Source organism: Ochotona curzoniae, unplaced genomic scaffold (genome assembly GCF_017591425.1).
Source record: "Ochotona curzoniae isolate NIBS_2020 unplaced genomic scaffold, NIBS_Ocur_1.0 contig_4612, whole genome shotgun sequence".
Taxonomy (NCBI): Eukaryota; Metazoa; Chordata; class Mammalia; order Lagomorpha; family Ochotonidae; genus Ochotona; species Ochotona curzoniae.
Genome location: NW_024466343.1, coordinates 8144513 through 8164477, shown reverse-complemented (window position 1 = coordinate 8164477; position 19965 = coordinate 8144513). Strand labels below are relative to the sequence as shown.

Below are 19965 nucleotides of genomic sequence, written 5' to 3'. Positions count from 1 at the left end.
GGCTAGTGCAGCTCAGCTGACGCCACTATAGAGTTGACACTCATGCTGGCAGGTGCCACCCCTTGTCTAACCAGGCCTTCCCCAGTCCTGTGGGAATTGCAGCCCGTCAGAGAGGTGCCCACAGTTTCCTTACTGGTTCCACTTCCAGTCCAGATCTTACATTCTCCAGGAGGTTCTGCAGTCTATCTTGACAGGATTTGCCCCAATGACAACATTGGTCAGCTGATGCTGTGCCAAAACCTGACAGACTGTCCTTACTCTGTTTATGTGTGCACCAGTGGATACAGTTGGTTAGCTCAGCCTGGCTTTCCTCCAACCCAATTTACATGCAGGCCAACAGCAGCTGTAGCCCTGCCTGACCTGGTCTATACACAGTCCCCATTCTCACGCTCACCAGTGGGAGCAGTGACCCATCAGGAGAGTCCGTGCCATTCTCCATAGTGGGCTCACACCCCTCCCCCTGGGTCTTAACATGTGCTGGATGGTCCTGCGACCCAGTCTCACACACGCCCCCTCACCTTGGAGTTTGCCAGTGGATGCTTTAGACTGGCCAGGCCTGATCTGTGCCCAGTTCCACTTCATGATGGATGCTGTAGCTTAGTCCATCCCAGCCAGCCCCCAGTCCCAGCCTTAATATGAACTAGCTGGTGTTGCAACCTGGCCTGGCCTGTCCTGGTTCTCAGATCTGCCTTGGGGTGTTATGAACTGGCCCAACTTGGCCTGCCCCCAGACCTGATCTACATGTATGCTGGCAGGTACTATGTCCTGGCCTGGTCTGGGCTGTTTCCTGACTTGGCTTTTGTGCTCACCTACAGGGATTGTGTCCTGACAAAGGAGCTCCCTAATCTCCTCCCAGTGGCAGATCTCATGCACACTGGTGCGTCCTTAACCCAAACTGACTTAGTCCATTTCCTTTCCTGGCAGGAACAGTGGCCTTACCTAACTGGCCCATACCAATTCCAGTACTTACTGTTGGTGTTACAGCCTAGCCACACCTGATCCACACCCAGATATAGCTCTTCTATGGTTCAGCAGGAGCCAAAACCTAGCCCAGCCCATCCTACACCTACCCTGGCTCTCATAAGCACCAGTGGGTGCTAGAGCTTAGTCAGTCTGACATGCCCCAGATCTAGTCCACACCCATGCTGAGGGAAACTGCAGTCATGTCCAGCTCAAGTCGCCATCCCCATTCTCTCCAATGGGAATCACAACCCAGCTAGGGTATCCACTTAACTCCCTAACCAGGCCTGTTCTGAGCCACAGATCTTGTGCATCCCAGTGGTTGCTCTGACTCAGCTCTACACAGCCAATTTCCCGTATTGGCCTTTGCCATTGGATACTGCAGCCTGACCTGGCTCAGTCTGCCCCCAGTTACAACTTTTGCTGGTGGGTGCTGCAGCCTAGCCATGCTCAGTCTGCTCCCATCCCTGGCTCATGAAAACCAGTAGGTGTGATAGCCTTGCCCAGCATGGCCTACACTCCAGCCCAGCTCCTGCACATGCCAGTGTGCCAAGGTTTGGCTCAGCCCTGCCTGGTCTGCCTCCCTCTATAATCAACGCACACACTTGCCGACAGGCGGAGGTACCTTGCTCAGCCTTCCCAACACACAGGCCTGAATCACATGCTCATCAACAGGAGTTAAGACCCACCAGGAAGCTTCCTAAGTTCCAGCACCAGGCCTACTTACAGACCCAAATCTCACATATGCTAATGGGTACTAGCCCTTACCCAGCATAGTTTGCCCTCTGTGTCCTGGGCTATGTATGAGCTGGTAGATGTTGTGACCATCGGCCTACCCCACACCCAATATCCTTAGGTGTGCTTGCAAATGCTGTAGCCTGGACCAACCGAGCCTGTATCCATCTTCCTGTACCATCTTCCACAGCTTTCCCGAGTGCATTAGCAGGGAGCTGGATTAGAAGTGGAGCAGCAGGACTTAAACCAGAGCCTATGAGGAAACATCAGTACCCATGAGTGTCAAAGGGTTCCATGCCTAGCTCAGCCCATCACTACCCCCAGCTCTTAAGAAAACCAGCAGAAATTGCAATTCTGCAAGGGTGGGTCTCCACACCTCCCCCGCATACACACACACAGTAGCTGCCCCTAGACCTGATTCTCTCATGTGCTTGTTAATGTTATGGCCCAGCCTAACTATCCATCCCCTGTTCTGATTCTCTTTGGAAAGTACTGTGATCTAGCCCTCCTCTCCCAGATAAGGCCCTCAGCCCTAGCTTTAGTGTGCACCAGTGAGTGGTGGTCTGTTGTGGTCGATGTTAACTAGCCCAGTTCAGGTCCCCCATGTGAGCTGGTGCATCGTTCTGACCCTTAAAGACCTTCCAGTTCCCCCCTCCAAACCACTTGGTCTCAGCCCCCTCACTTACCTGCAAGTATAATGGCCTTGTCACTGGAAGTTCCTCATCTGCAATATACTCCCTGAGCTGTCTGCCTCTCACACAACCCTTTACTATCTACCTCCACCCTCTACTACAGCATCAGATGTCCTCTGCAGGCCCCAATATATCATATTCTCTCTGTGCACCTGGCTATGCCACCCACTTCCTAATAAGGCTTTGGAATTGTCCTAATGATATTTTCTAGTTAGCAAGTGCACTTTGGTCTGTTGCCTCCAGTTTTGGTACTGGAACCGTAGGCAATGTCTGTTATAAGATATTGCTTGACAGTTAGGGCCAATTTAAGCAGTTTTCTTCCAACCAATGGTGTCCCCAGCCTACCACTCATCCAACCTAACACTCAAATTGGTTTGAAATAGCCTTAAATCACTATAGTTTTTTCCTGCTTTTCCCTGGCTCCAGAGCTTCTAGAGGGTTAGACACTACTGCCAGGGACCAGAAGCCCCTCAAAGTCTCATGTATTCTTGGTATGTGGTTTGCTCTTAAATACTTAATTAATATTTAATGTATAAGCTCTAGCTACTTAAGTCTGAAGCTAGAATTCTAAATTCACTTCAAAAGTGATATTATGACTAATCTGGTAATGAAATAATAAATTTTCATAGTGATAAAAAAATACCAATATATTTTGTCTTAAAGAGTACTGCTGATCCCTTTGTCAATTCCACCCCCAGCCCCATCTCTCATGCAAATTTATGGGTACTGTGGCTGCCCACCTCAACCCACTGCAGGCCCAGTCTTCATGCATATCAGCTGTGGCCTAATCTGGGCAACCGCTGATAACTCTCACCAGGCCCATCCCCAGCCCCGGTTTTTGGGTGTGCAGGCATGTGCTACAACCTAACCCCATCAATCCCATATCCCATCTGGCTCTGGTGCACCCCAACAGGTACTGCACTTAGCTCAGCCTAAACTACTCTAGACAGCCCACACGTATGACAAGAAGGGCTGCTGCTTTGACCAGCCCAGGCCTCTCCTAGGCCTGGCTCTCATGTTTGCTAGCAGGAGCTGTAGCCCAATAGTGGTGTTAAATTAGAAAACTTCAAAAATGAACTTTTACTGCTACTTGTAATTCTTTAAGACAAAATATATTGGTATTTTTTTATCACTATGAAAATTTATTATTTCATTACCAGATTAGTAAAAATCATTTTGGGGGTTGGCATTTGACACCTTAGGAGACCGCATCCCATATCAGAGTGCCTGGGATTCAGTTCTGCTACTGATTCCAGCTTCATGTATGCATTCCCTGAGGGGCAATAGCTGATGGCTCAAGTAGTTGGGTCCCTGCCTCCCAGGTGAGAGACCTGCATTTACTCTTTGGTTCCCTGTTTTGGTCCAGCCCAGCTCTCTGTTTGTAGCAAGCATTTGAGCAATGAACCAAGAGATGGGAGTTTTGTTTCTATGAAAAACAAATAAATAAATAAATAAATATGTTTAATGCTAGAATAATCCATATGTCCAAATCTTTAAATCCTTTATTTTATATGGAAGAAAAACTGCTTAGAAAATAGGAACCACCATTGTAGCAGCAAGTTAAGCTGCTACTTACGGCACCATTATCCCTTATTCTCTGTTTGAAGATACAGTTGCTCCACTTCCAAAATAACTCCTTGCTAATGTGTCTAAGAAAGCAGCAATGGCTGAAGTTCTTGGGCCCCTGATAACCATTTAAGAAACACAAATACAGTTCCAAGTTCCTGGTTTGGCCTGGCCCAATCCTGGCTGTTGGGGATATTTAGAGAGTAAACCAGCAGATGAAAGATCTGTGTGTGTGTATTTGTGTGTGTGTGTGTGTGTGACACAACTCCTCTCTCTGTAGGTTTGCCTTTTAAATAGATAAAATCTATCATTAAAAAATTTATTTTTATTGGAAAGGTAAATATACAGTGAGGACAGACAGAAGGATTTTCCATCCACTGGTTCACTCCCCAAATAACCACAACAACTGAAGCTGAGCCAATCCAAACCCAGGAACTGGGAGCTTTTTCTCGGACTCCCACTTGGGTCCTAAGTTCTAAGGCTTTGGACTATCCTCTGATGTTTTCCAGGCCATGAGCAGAGAGCTGGGTGCAAGTGGAGCATTCAGGACATGAACCAGTGCCCATCTGGGATGCAAGAACTTGAAAGCAAAGCATTAACCATTTGAGCTACCACATTAACACCAAACTTTATCTTTCTAAAACACATTGATCATTTTTAACAGAGAAACCACTCAACTCTCCCTCCCCTGTTTTTTCTGCTTTAGCTCTTATAGTGTTCATAATACCAGTTTCATTACTCACAGAAATAAATTTATAAAGAAACCATGTATGAGTTACATAGAGTAATAGATACACTTAGCTGAATTCTCTGAAAATTTTTCAAACATTTCAAAACTGAAGTATATAGATATTTCCAAAAATTTCACCCTTACATATATACCCAAGAGAGCTGAAGTTCTGCCCACACAAATTTGTTCATAAAGGAATTATTCATAATAGCCAATAAATGGAAATAATACAAATATCTAATTCAATGGAGAAGTAGACAAAATGTGTACTACCCATGTAATATAATGTTTGCTATAAAAAGAAAAAAAATGAAATAAGATCCAATATGGATGAACCCTGAAACTGTCAGCCGAAACAGCCACATTACTGCTTGATCTCATTTGTACGAAATGTCCAAATACAGAACCATCAGATATAAAGATTAATGTTTGCCAGAGCTAGAAAAAGGGAAGATTAGGGAATGACTGCTCATGGATATAGGAGTTTGTTTTGGGAGTGGTAAAAATATTCCAGAACTAAAAGTGCTGATGACTGCACAATTCTGAGAACGTAGTAAAATCACTGGAGTACAATGCAAGGTAACCTTTGTGGTATATGAGTTCTACCTAAATAAAGCTTTAAAGTATGATGCTTCTTTAAAGAGATCATAGACAATTAACATCATCTGTTTTAAATCATTTATTTTCTTGAGAGGCAGGCAGACAGATCTTCCATCCCTGGTTCACTCCATGATTGCCCACAAGAGCCTGGGCTGGTACAGGCTGAAGCCAGGATCAGAGAACTCATTTGGCCTGCCATGCAGGTGGCAGGGATCTAAGCAACTGGCTTATCACCAGCTACCTCTCAGAGTCTGAACTGGAAGGAAGCTGAAGTAAGCAACCAGAACTGAGGATCAAATGCAGCTACTCTGATACGGGATACAGGCAACCTAATTGGCATGTAAACCAGTGAGCCAAAACCCTGCCCTTACATTATGTTTTAAATCCATTTTACATGAATGTTTTGAAGTATGTTATTATACAAATATAACAACCTATTCATATTGAATTTTTAAGTGAAGGTTTCACATTGTATAAGGTGACAGGAACTGTTACGTGTGTATTTATGTGTACAAATACAAATCATCCTTAGTTTTTAACCAAAAGTTTTGTTTTAAAACAGCATTCTCAATACAGTTAAAAACAGAAAACAAAGCAAAATACTTTTTAAATGTGAGTATATTTAAAAAATTAAAACACCTAAGAAATGCAATCTATACATATGAAAAAGTAAAATATTTTAGGCATAACAAGTAGTTGCAACATTATCCATAAGCAGCAGTTAGTGTGTCTATTCCCCATATTTTGGTGAAAACCATAGTGGTAGTTTATTCTTTTTAGAGAAATTATTTAAGGTACATGTAGTTTATCATGAATAAGCTATAGAAGACTGTGTAATTGGAAAATTAATTCCAAGAAACAGTATATCCTCTAAAAACATATTTATTATTAAACAAATTTATTTTAAACTAGTGAACAACAAAATGAACCTATAAGTTATTAAGTCCAAGATATATAGTTAACTTGCATAAAATTACATATGGCATTTTATAAAGAGACTATTTCTAAAATATCAGTAATTCGGGCAATTGGGATTTTCACAAGAGATAAACTGCAATTAATTTTTTTTAATGAAATAAAGGTCTGTTTTAAGAACAGTATGACAGAAGAAATGGCATAGCATATTTTAAAACCAAAATGTTGAAACATATGCATCAGGATATTCTTTTACAATTAACAGCCCCATAGCAGCACTTCAGGTGGTTTAAATAACCACATGCCCAAATGAGTGGGGTTTTAATCTCTTCTAGAAATACATGTTGCATGTATTGCTTAGTTAAGAATTTTAATTTCCATCATAAATGGGAGCTTATCAAAATAATCACCCAATGATATAAGGAATAAAGTACTTGGATAGTCTAGTACTTTATCAGAAACATATCTACCAACTTCACAAAGACTTTTACTTGTAAGTAAAAGGCTGAAAATTTCTGATTTGGGAGAAATGAAATAAAATGGAGTGAGCAGTTTTCTCCTCATCACCAACTGTAAAAATCCTTTTTGCCCTATTTATTTGACCCATCTCTATTCATGCACTGCAATGAAATGAGCCCTCAAAAGAATTTGCACATCTTTATACAGAATTCACACCTACATCAGTAAACTGCCAGTCCTTTTATATTTTCAGTGCCTTATCAAAATATGGGTAACAAAGTTCTTCATTCTATGAGGCAGGAAGATGTTTCCTAAGTACTTCTTTGGATGACGAGGAAATAGTATCGGGGAAAGACACATCAAATTCTATTAGAAGATCACCACGCTGGTCAGGATTTTTTGGAAATGGCAGCCCATATCCAATAATTCTTCTCCTCATTCCAGGCTTCACAATATCATTTATTGACATAGGGATGGTTCTTCCATCCATTGTTGGAACATTAATTGAGCAGCCACATAATGCCTAAAACGAATCAAATTAAGGAAAATTAACAAACTTCACAACTTAAAGATCCAAGCACAAATACTGAGGTGGTAATAGATAATATCACTAAAGTAAAATCTTAAATTCCTTTCACGATATGCAGATTCAGACATGTACCAAAAGACAGGAAGGGAAGGGAAAATGGCATGAAAAGGGAGTCTTTCACATTGCCATGGAGGGAAAAAAGTGATTTTAAACTGCTGTTATAATTCAAGGTGCAGAATTTTTGAGGGGGTGAGGAGAAAGCAGCTTAGAACTGGAAAGAACAGGATTGAAGCACCACCTACCGCTGGAAAACCACAGGACAAAAAATATATTTGTTTGAGTCAATAAAAATTCTCTATGTGGTTACTATTTGCCACACAGATGTAAGATACTGAACCATTAGGAACCATGAACAAAGCTCAACCTCAAGGAAAACACAAAGAACTCACACAAACACACAGGCACACTAAAAGTTACAGTGCAAGATAGTGTGGGCACAGAGGTAAGTACAGAGGTATTCTGTAAGAAAGGGCACCAAATTTACCTCCCCGGTCCTGTTTTGCTTTTGCAAGTACGGCATAATTGAGCTAAGCTTTGGACCAGTCACCAGCAACAGGTATTGATAAAGGCAGGAACATTTGTATAATATGACACAGTGTTCGGATAACAGCACAAAAATCATAAAGATCATAATACAGCACACTTAAAAGTCTATTTACTTATAGATAGAAATGACTTTTAAAGGCCTTTTATTTAATTGATAGTTCAGAGAGGCAGCAGGAACTCTCATCTGCCCACAGCAGCTTAAGTGGAGCCGGGATCAGAGCCAGGAGCTAGGAACTCAACACAGGTCTCCTGTGTGGGTGGCAGGAACCCACTTTCTTGAGCCCTCAGGGTTGCTGCCCAGAAAGGCCACTGGCAGGGAGCTGGAATCAGAAGCCAGAGCTACAGACTGACCCAGGTACTCCAATGTGGACTATATGCATCTTTTTTTTTAGTTGCAAAGTCAGATATACAAAGAGGAGGAGAGACAAAGATCCTCGGTCCGACGATTCACTCCCCAAGTGAATGGTGTGTGTGGTATATAATAAAATCTTTATTCAATTTTCAAAAAAATCAGCTGCACTGATCCAAAGCCAGGAGCCAGAAGCCCCTCTTCTGTGTCTCCCACGAGGGTGTAGGGTCCCAAGGCCCTGGGCTGTCCTTGACTGCTTTCCCAGGGCACAGCAGGGAGCTGGATGGGAAGTGGGGTCTCCAGGACTAGAATCGGTACCCATATTGGACCCCAGCAGGCCCAAGGCAAGGATCTTAGCTGCTAGGCCATTTTTTATGCATCTGCACTACTAAGTAAAATGCCCATAACTGGCCTCTTATTTGTGGCAAACAGTTTAGACTATATGGAAGACAACTATGTAGAACCACCTTAAGAATTTTCATCTGGTACACTAGAAAAATTTGTGGAGGGTTTGTAGCGTTATGAGAGCCTCAGGTTCTTTCTCTTTTGTGTTCCTGGACTTTCTGTACTGAAAACCAAGGCATCTAGGGCCTTTTTATTCACAGATGGAACTGCTGCTTCCAAACCATGGAAAGATGGGCTGATGCTTCAAGAAACAATATAAATAATATATTTTTCTTAAAAAAAAAAAACGAATTTTCAGGTAGGGAGTGATATAGGCTTTTTTGCAGGATTACTCTATAATTTGAGAATGATGCAAAGATCTCAGTTAAAAATTGTATTAAAACAGTACTATTATCAACTATAAGTTACCATCTTTTACTGCCTTTTCTTATTACATGGCTATTATTCCAAATGACTTTGAACAAATTTTATACACAAGCTAAGGTGATGAGATTACCATGCAGGTCTTATAAACCACACTTGCAAAAACAGAATGGTATTGAATAACATTAGGTTTCACAGTATAGAATGCAATCATCACTTAAAATTAACATTTAAATTATTAATATAAGTAGCTTGGGCCCAGCACAGTAGCCTAGTGGCTAAAGTCCTCGCCAGAATGTGCCAGGATCCCATATGGGTGCCAGTTCTAATCCCGGAAGCCCTACTTCCCATCCAACTCCTTCCTTGTGGCCTGGGAAAGCAGTAGAGGACAGCCCAATGCCTTGAGACCCTGCAACCACATGGGAGACCCAGAAGCAGCTCCTGGCTCCTGGCTTCTGATTGGCTCAGCTCTGAGCCATTGTAATCATTGGGAGAGTGAACCATCGGATGAAAAATCTTCCTCTCTGTCTCTCCTCCTCTCTGTATACCTGACTTTGCAATAAAAATAAATAAATCTTTAAAAATCTTTAATATAAGTTACAATCTAGAAAACATAATGCCACCCACAACGGATGTTTATTAGTATTACTGCCTCACAAGGCTGTTGTGAGGGTTAATGGAAAGAAATAGCAGGTCACAGTTGAGGAGGTCTGTATCAGAGTGTGTGGTTGAAGACCCAGCTCTGCTTCCTGCTAAGGTGCCTAGGAGGCAGCAGATAACAGCCCCGATACTTCATTGCCTGCCAGTCATGTAAGAAATCCAGATGAAGCTTTGGCTCTTGGCCTCTTGTGGGCATTTGAGGCATGCACCAATACATAGAAGTTTTCTCTCACCCTTGCTCTGTGTGTGTGTATGTGTGTGTGTGTGTTTCTCCTATCACTGCCTTTCAAATAGTAAATCTTTTTTTAAAACACAAAAAATATATAGTAACCACAGCTAAGTGTTAGCTATTATTTACATAATTCCCTAAGATCAATCAACTGCATAATTTTGTTTGCTCTCAGAATCATAGGTACTATTAACTTACCTCCCGTAAACTAACTTTAGCAGTATAAATTATATTTGATCCATCTCTTTTAAATTTGGGGTGCTCTTTGTCTTTAATAATGAAAACAATGTCTGCTGGAATACTATTTGGTGTTTCATCTCCTTCTCTTGGAAAAGTAATTTTGGTGCCTTCTTTCCACCCCTTTTTAATCTCAATGGTGAGAATTTTGTCCTCGGATCTGTAACTCCTTCCATCAGGGTTCAACCTTTTACGAGAAATCTTCATCCGTTTGGTACAACCACTGTATATTTCTTCAAGTGATACTCTAAGTTCACGAATAACTGGAGGATCTTGCTTGAGGCGGGACGGCCCCACAGAATTTCTGTCTCTGGGATAACCATTCATGCTGAATCCAAAGGCACTAAAAGGATCTCCATCAATTTCCATTTCTTCAGAATCTCTCCCACCACCCATCCGTCTTCCAAAGAAAATTTCAAAGGGATTGGAACCGCCGAAAAACGCAGCAAATGTGGCATGAGGATCTCCATGAAACGTGTATCGGAAGGTACCTCCTTGTCCATCAGTCCCTCCCGCTCCTCCTTTCAGCCCTAAGGGAAGACATAAGCGTGATTAGAAAAGAATTTGCTATCCTTGAAAGTTAAGCATTCAAAACCTGTATTGCTGTCAACTTAGGTTGCACTTTATTAATATTAGCCAAAGATGTTATTACAGCTAGACACAAAACAGCTGTGTCACTTTTGATGATTTTCATACTAAGTCAAATTTATACCAAATTCTTCCCTTAAATCCCAACACTTAAGAACTTACTTGTGAATCTGTTTCACAGATAAGAAAAAAAAAATAGAGACTGCCTTGTTTCATAAGCTACTTGATTAGCATACTGAAGTAGACAAAATTGTTTTTAAAAGATGTCAGTTGAAAGGTTTGAATGTTTATAATTATAACTAGTAATAATATGAAATGCTGTATTCATGGTAACTAGCTTTATTTCACGTTATCTCATTTTTCAAGAACTGAAATCTAACTCTGTGGCAGAAAGGGAAAAATTCTAATGAGGGAAAAACCAAAATATTTTACAAACTAAAATTGTTATACATACATAGATAACCATTTTTTCTAAATCTATGTAGGCATACCATATCATAGCATTAATTTCAAAGTATATAAAAAGAAAACTGCAATCAAGAGCTATAAACTCTCCTGACATGCAAGGCCTGGTTATTTCTGTCAATCGTGGATAACACGTCATACAGCAATATAATGACCCTTTGACTCTCCTCTCAAGAGCTCATCTAAGAGACATGTAGCTCACAAAAGATTACATATTTGAAATGGCATTTCCCACTATATGCCAAAGAAAGATTCTACTAAGACTTAGAAAAAAAACCAAAATAATAACCTTTTTATGGGGTTGGTACTGACAAGGATTTCTATCATTAGAGTACCAGCAAAATGTTCAAGTGAGTTTTATGGACATTTCTAACCAAGTCAACAAGTTGGAAAAGAATCTAAAAATTACAAGCTTAAAAAATCAAAATATTAAACTGGGAGATTCAAATATAACCAAACAGTGAATGAAGACAGGAGGTAAATTTTATTTATATTTGCATTGTTCATTTATACAGGGCTGAAAATGATAGGCATTTAATCATCAAATGAAGGAAATGAAGTAATTCTTTTACTTTTGTGAAGTTTATTTAAAAGGTGAAATAATCACAGAAACACATTCAAAGATACAGAGGGCTGAAGGGAAAGGAGGCAGCAAGACATTTCTCCTTTCCACAGGGACAAAGAGCACACCCCTCCCTGTCACCCAGGGAAAGGGAATGGTTACATGACCCCACCCTCCCTCCAGTCCCAGGTAAGGAGGAGGAGAACAATTAGAAAGGGTCATTTGACTGACAAGCAGGAAGACTCTATTGCATAGGGTGGGGGAAGTATGGATTCCAATTTGTGATTAAGCTTGCTACCTGCCTGTCCCATTTTGTAAATAAAATAATTTTTAAAGTTTTCCTGAACCAATCAAACAAACAAAAAGTCTTGAATATCAATAGAGAAGGCAGAAGCAAAATCATTACCAAATACAATCAGATAAGCATATATGGGATTTAATCATTTTAAATCTACTAGAAACATTCTACATGCTTTTGGCTTCTCCCATTAAAAAGGGCATATGTCAGAGTGTCAATTCATGTCTAAATCTTTAATTTCATACATGGATAGAATTCTAGAGAGAGCTAACATTCTGAAAATTATCAAAATGTGTATTGAATGATATATCCAAGTAGCAGTTACGCAAATTCCTTGTGGAAACTGAATGGCAAGTAAAAATAGAATCAGATCTTAAAATATACAGGACATACAAATCTCTCTTCCTAAATTTCAGTAGTATAATTATAACTGTAAATATCAAAAGCTAGGAAAGATTTTTTCTTTTTTATTTTAACACAAGTATAACACTAGGTCATGACCAAGGTGACAAAACCAATGTTTAACTTAATTCAATCATTTTATTCATCCTATACATAAGAGTATAATAATTTAATTGAAAGATAAATAAACTGGATAAATCAGCTTGCCCAATCTAACTTACACAAGAGAAAAGTGTAAATGCTCTAGACTCATAATAGATTCATGAAAAGAAAGAATAACATTTTTAGTTATTACATCATGAGTTTGGCTTTTCTCTAAAAACACTTCCTTTTTCTGCCAAAAATGGCAACTCAGGATTACAGAGTCCCTAAGAAGATTCACGCACAGTCTAAAGTGATTTATTTACTACTGCACACAAAAAGCCTCCTCTGCAGCTTTGAGGATTGCCCAGATACTGAACAGTTGACTATGCAGTTCATATAAAGATAAACCCTAATCTACTGACTGAGAAAATCCTACCGAAATTCATGCCACTATGTAAATATCATTTGCATTGCACAACAGTTGAATAAAATAGGCATATCATCAACCTAGTCAGTTCTTAGTCATGTACATTTAGACTGCTAATGGAAAATTTAGATAAGCCACTAGATTCCTTTGGCTGTCCAAAATGTTTGCTAGATACCATCATTTAGTCATTTGCAATGATCAAAGGATGCATTCTAGAATCCACAATTGTCTAAGCTTTGCCCAAAGGTTACTATTTAAAAAACAGCCTGCCAATGAATTTGCAATCTAAAAACAAGAATGTGCTTGAAAATCCAACATAATAGTAACTCCCACTAGTTAACTTGATTTAAAGCTCATCAAAAGAGCACTAGAATATCAGAATCTCAAAAAATAAAATAGCACTTTATAAAAACTCTTAAAGATATAATATGTAAAAAATTCAGATTGATAGTATCAGTTCAGAAACTTGCAGAAAAATGAAAACCTTTACACAGTTTTACTTCATAAAATCCCATTTACTTACATATTTTTAGAACACAGTAAACTATATAAAGAATAGAATGAACAAACTAGTTTAGGAAGAAAAAATTAAGCATAATTTTATCATATAAACTCTACCATTACAACTAGATGCTAGTTATTGGATAAAATAAAGCAACAAACATAATAAGGCAAACCTAAAGAAAAAAATTAGTACACTAGTGCAAGGATGTTATTAAAATATTTTTGAAAATTCTTCTAATACAAAGTTCTGTGCATATCCACTGAGCCACTCAGAGCTAAATAAATAAATAAATAAATAAACTTTTGGGGCGAGATAGTTCATATTCCAATTTTAAATTTCTGTAGTTCTGTATTTTTTGTTTACAAATGATTCAAATATTTTAAAAACTTCTTTACTTTTGAAAATATTTATTTAAAATACCACAAAATTAACCTACTGGAAGTAGACAATTAGGTTTTGGTAAATTTACACAATTATATAACCATCGTACAATCTAGTTATAGAACATTTCCATCATTTCAAAGAGTTCTTCAATTTCTATTTGTAGCTAATCCTTCCTTCCAACTCCAGGCCTAGAAAAGACATATCTGCATTTGCTTCTACAAATTTTTCCTTCTCAACCATTTCATATAAATATAAGCCTATAATAGGTAATCTTTAGCCTCCAAATTCTTTCATTTAGTATATACTGTGATTCCTCCAGGTTATAGCATGTTTCAATAAATTTGTCCCTTTTAATTGCTAAGTAGTATCCCACTGGATGTGTATTTCTTTTATAGTTTCACTTTTGCATTTTGTCTGAAACCTTTTCAACAATCCTACTATGAACATTCAACCTTTGCTCAGACATATCACATACAGAAGTCCTCAAAGAGTTTGTGGAAAATACATGACAGATCTATGTATACAGATTGCAATTCTTTGTTCCAAAACCAAATTATCTTTCAGTTTCATTTTCCTTCAAACTTTCAGTTCTAGTTCGCTTGCCTAAATTCCTAGGAGTGCAACTGTTGGGTTGTATTAATCCATTCAAGCTATTTCCATGGCAGTTTCCAGTCCATGTTTCTTTTTCCGATATTTATTACACAGGTGAGGGTGTTACAGACTCATATAGGCCTCCAATTTCTATCAGGATGAGAGGGTCAGGGGCACAGTGAGATGGAGGAATGGGACGAGTTAAATGTTTCAGTTTTCCTCCTGTGTTCACAGAGGTCTAACCCCTTTTATACAAACAATTTTAAACTGTGGGCATTAGACATTTTCAGAACATAAACTGGATCAGCTTTCTTAATTTGAAACATAAGCATTTAGCAATTCAACCCCTAGGTTTCTCAGTTCCTTTTTACCTTTTCAATATCCTAGTTTCAAGAATGTAATGATTATTAGGGAAAAAAACTATCAAGTAAACTATTAACATTTCCTCATTCTTAAATTTTGATGTTTCGCCACTTCTAGAGAAACCTACAGCACCAGGCCTACAGGTACAAACAGATCAATGAAAACCTAGGAGAAAAAAAAAAGAATTTTCCATATTTTTTCAGTGTACCTAAGGGGAAATTTTTAGAAATTATTTGACAGGATGACAGAGAGAGAAAAAAACATTTCTAGTTTCGGGTTCTCTGCCCAAATGTCCATGTTGCCCATAATGGCCAGGGTTGAGGCCCAGTGAAGCTGCATGCCAGGAATTCAATTCAGGTCACCCAGTTACTGAAGCCAACATCGCTACCTCCCAGATTCTCCACTAGCAGGAAGCTGGAATCAGGAGTCACAGCCTGGTTCCAAACCTGGACAGTTGATAGGGGACATGGTAGGGACACTTACTGGTGTTTCAATCTTTAAGTTAAATGTCTGCCCTGGATTTTTTTTTTTTTAAGAATTGAGATATTCTTAAGAGAAATAAATATAACATTGTGTGTAGCCACAGTAGTTCTGAAATATAATTCAAATAATTTTTATTAAAGCATCTTCAGGTAACCTAAAGAATGGCATTTCTGAATAATATATTTCAATGTTTTAAAAATCTATTTTCATCTCTTTCTTTTATTTCTACCTGAATCAAGAATAAAAATCTACTCATGACTATATAGATGTTCCCAGTTTAGTTTTCAAAAATTCATTCACTAGTCATAATAAGTAATAATCAAACAAGATGCAGAAAAACATTGAAAAGGTATTGCTAACCCAAGAAAAAATGTACCACTTAATAACTAGAAAATTTAGGAGGCAAATATCCTTAAAAATTCTGACTCCTATGCTTAGTCACAGATAAACTTGTGCAATCCATGATGTGGCTAACTATTTTAGATTTAAAGTAGGGGATATGTGCTTTTTAATGGGAATTTATAGTATTTTTGGATCTCCTTATAAAATTACAAAAATAATTCATTCAAAAAGAACACTGCATTAGAATCTCACATGAACTAAGTCATAGTACTGCTTAGCTTCTGAAATGAATCAAATCATGGCACTTTAAGGAGTATGGCTATAGGGAATCTGAAGAACTAAAATCTGCCTTTTTTAACATTTAATTTGTAAGAACTTGACATTATAGATCCTCACCACACCAAAATCAGCAGTATGAATTTCAAATTTTTGGTAACTTACAGACCAAAAAGTAAAACAAAGCAAGAAAAAAAAGAGCCTTCTCTCTATATAATCATCTGCTTGTCTACATTTAATTAATTTTAAAGCAATCATTGCTTAACCATATTCTAAGAATATATTTCTAACTCAGATTTTATATTAAACAAAACAAAAAAAATTTTGATATGAAACAAAGGGATAACAAAAAGTTTTTCTAACCACCATGATTCAAAGACATTTTGGGGGAAACTAATAACATATCTGATTCCTGCTTTTACAACTTATAAATTCCAGAACATGTGGGAATTAATTTTTTGTTGTTCCATTTGTGATTTTTTAAGTGGTCTTATTTTAATAGCTATATTATGGAAATGGTGAATAAAACTGATATAAAATCCAAGATAACAAAAGGATATTAAATATTAGTATATTAAGATATTAAAGATAATAAGGATATTAAAGATTTTAAATGATTTCCATGTACTGTGTTGCCTAGTTTCTGATACCAATTCAAGAAACAAAAGTATGGCAGAAGAGGAAAAGGAAAGTTGTTCTACTTTCCTCCATACTCACACAGCAAGGTTACAAAAGAACCTGTTACCTAAAAGACAATCAATAATTGTTCTTACTAGGTGGCCATTTTAGGTCAAAAACTGTATTTCTGAGATTTCATTTTCTTGGCACAAAATTACTGTTTACAATTAAGCTAAAAACTTGTTCTGGTATTTTATGACATCAGGAAAATTCTTTCCTCTCCAGGCAGAATGCCAAAAACAACTAGAAGCTAAATGCCTGAGCTCTCTGCTTCTGAGGGACGACTCTGTCTTGTTCAGTCTAAGCTAGCTTTGCCATAAGAAAGGCAAAAACTTCCTCTTGTTTTTAATGACTAGTGTAAGCTAACTACCCCAAATTTACCTGCCAATCCTACGATGTTAAATGTCTAAAGTCTCTACTAGTTACAGCAGAAAATACATTAAAAAACAAAACAGGTTGCATAAGATTTTTTTTAACACAATTCTTTAATGAGTATGAGAATTTGCAGGGTTTTTTTAAATATACAATGTTAACATCATAAGACTAACAGTAGAATCTGTATAATACAAAACGCTAACATTTTTTTGGAGGCAAAACAGGAACACTTCATTCATAGCTATTATTTACTTATTCATACGCCAGGATTATAAACCCTGATCAGATTTTCACCCTTTATTTTTCTATTTTGATGTGTCTCAGAATCCAATTTTATTGATAATGAGAAGCCTGAGAGAGAAAGCAAATAAATAAATAAAAATAAACCAGGGGAGAGAGAGGGCACAAGAGCCAGAGAGCTGAAGAGACAGCGAGATATACATGGAATGCTTACCTTCCTCCCCATACTGATCATAGATTTCTCTCTTTTTAGGATCACTCAACACTTCATAAGCTTCTGCGACCTCTTTAAATTTTTCTTCTGCCTGAGGAGATTTGTTCTTGTCCGGATGAAATTTGAGGGCTTGTTTTCGGTAAGCCTTCTTAATATCGTCATCTGAAGCTCCTTTTTCAATTCCCAAAATGCAATAATAGTCTTTCCCCATTTCGAAAGCCTCGCAATGAACTTAGATTTCCCTTTGTAAAGGAAAACAGCGTCCCCAGTCTTAGCCGTACAACGATTCTGAGAAAAAGAAAACGAGCTGGGTATTTTAAAAGTTAAAGCGACGGAGCTAGCTGTCTTCAGGCAGCAGGCAGACAGCGTCTCTGTATTTAATTCCTTCCCCAACAGCTCACTTACAGATAAATATACACTACACAGGAGCCGGCCTCCTTCTGGATCCTCCCATTTTCACTACGTGTCTGTACTTTCTAGAACAGCAAATGCTGCAGGACGTCACTTTCCCAGCTGCCTCTAGTCAAAGTACTCAGCTAGCTTTTCTCCTCCTCCACGATTAACTATTCAGTTTCCTTTTGGCTCTGTCGTTTCTATTTCCTGCTTAAGAAGCCAAGTGGATTCAAAAAAAGGAGGAAGGAAAGAAAGAAAGAAAACAGTAGTTCAACACAGAATGTCCTATCTACATATTTATTCCATTCTAGGTGTAAAGCAGCAAAAATACTAATAGCCACTAAGCAACCCACATTCAAATGGTAAAGTATTACAAAAATGAAAGCACTCTTGCACTTATCTTGGGTTTTGAGATTCAATTTCAAGTTTTTAAGTATTATTAAATACACAATGGTAAATGTTTAAGTTAAAAATCTCAAATAATATACACCATTTTTTGAATTCCTGGAGACTCCCTACTAGAAATGCCAGGAAGTCATCATACCAGTTTTGCACTGTAAAAAGCCTATCTTTCATAAAATTAAAATACAGTATTTTAAAACAAAATAATGACTTTTAACTAATGATTTTAATTAGATTTCTGTAGTATACAAGAGTTAAGTTCTAGCCAACTAGCACTTCACTGTCAAAGGTTAATAACTGAATCTATTTACTTCCACTAAAACAGAAGGAGGCCCCCACTTTAAGGGTCACTATTTAAAGACTTTTTGTGCTGCAGGAAAACTAGAAGGAGAGTATCAAATTACAGATTGTACATGCTCAGCTTCCTTTTTAAGACCTTAGCTGGATCAACTCAAAAATCTACTTAAACCAATTAATGGGCAGTAATAGAAGAAACATCTTTTCTTCTTTTAAAAATACATGTTTCCTAAATATATGTTCATTGTTACATATTTTGGAAAACCTAGAAAAAAGAACAAAATTTAAATCTCCCTGTCATATCATTTTAGGCAATCCCTTGTAAATATTAGTATATTTCTTTTGAATGCTTTTTTTTTTCTGTATTCTTAGTTCTTTGCCAAGTTTCTGTATCTTTTTAAAATAAAGTTTAGGTCATAGCCCTCTTGATACCTGTTTTCATATGACATACTTTGGATAAGTATGAGATATTTCAACTTACCTAACTTATCTTTTATCTCCTATATGGTTTCTTTCTCACCTTCATAGATGTGTTCCCAGCTCCAATCTGATATTGGAAGGATGGAATAATAATAAAAGGTAAAAAAAAAAAAATTGTACAAAATTCTACCCTGTACTTAGACTCCGGAACAATTTGGAAGTTTTAAGAAACCTTCTATGAGAAAAAAAAATGTGCCTATATGTTTAAAATATAATCATTTAATCTTTAAAGAAATGGGAACACCCACTCCATCTGTCAAGCAAAGATGACTCAGCAATTCTGAGTTTTCAGATTTGAGTCTTGACAGCTATGATTTTCTGTTTCTCAAAATTTTCTACTTTAAAAATACCTTCACATTAGCAATTTCTAACATCTCTCTAGCCTACTTTACCAGTCAGAGAGACTCATCAGCTACTTAGCCGGTTTTTTAGGCCTATCAAGAATGCTCAATATACTTTACAAATCTAAAAATGTTAGGAGAGAAAAAAAAAAATCCAAAAATCACCTTAAGATTTTTACTTTAAAAAAAGCGTATTGCCAAGTTGGAATCCAGTACAAAGATCAGCATCTTTGTAGTTAGAAACAAAGTTAAAAACAAAATCACCTAATTATAGAATTAATTTACAACAGCTCTCTATGAAAAACCTGACATCGTTCTGGTGGATAATGGAAGGAGGGAAAGATACTGATCTTATTCAGTCATTTACAGAGAAACAAACATATTTCAAGACTGGACTGATTCTAGAACCACATGTAGACCTTTCACATCTGTGAGATGGAACATTAACAAATGAAGATAAATCTGGCTTTCTAGACATCAAAAGTGAAAAAGTAATTTTCATATTTCTTCAAACATCTCTTACATGCTGAAGTCAAATTACTAAAGTCAAAAAGCAAAAATGTTTCCCACAAAAATTTCAACTTAATTAGGAAGCAAATGTACTTTTTTGGTAAAGACTACTAAATAATAAAACGATATGACTAGGTATTGGTAAAATGGGCAGATACTTGCAAATTTGCAGCTTTGTAAAACTTTGCACATAATTTTTTTTGGCAAATAGTTAACAAAAAAATATTGTT

General features: G+C 37.6%; 1 protein-coding gene across 1 annotated transcript; it reads right to left on the bottom strand.

The window, feature by feature from the left end:
• Positions 1-4770: 4770 nt before the first annotated feature.
• On the bottom strand, positions 4771-17766 carry DNAJB4 (DnaJ heat shock protein family (Hsp40) member B4). The gene is made up of 3 exons (XM_040987331.1): positions 17313-17766; positions 9997-10565; positions 4771-7180 (listed from the first exon to the last, which is right to left on the bottom strand). The coding sequence occupies exons 1-3, from the start codon at positions 17521-17523 to the stop codon at positions 6947-6949; spliced, it is 1014 nt and encodes a 337-aa protein (XP_040843265.1). The 5' UTR covers positions 17524-17766; the 3' UTR covers positions 4771-6946.
• Between the last annotated feature and the right edge of the window lie 2199 nt (positions 17767-19965).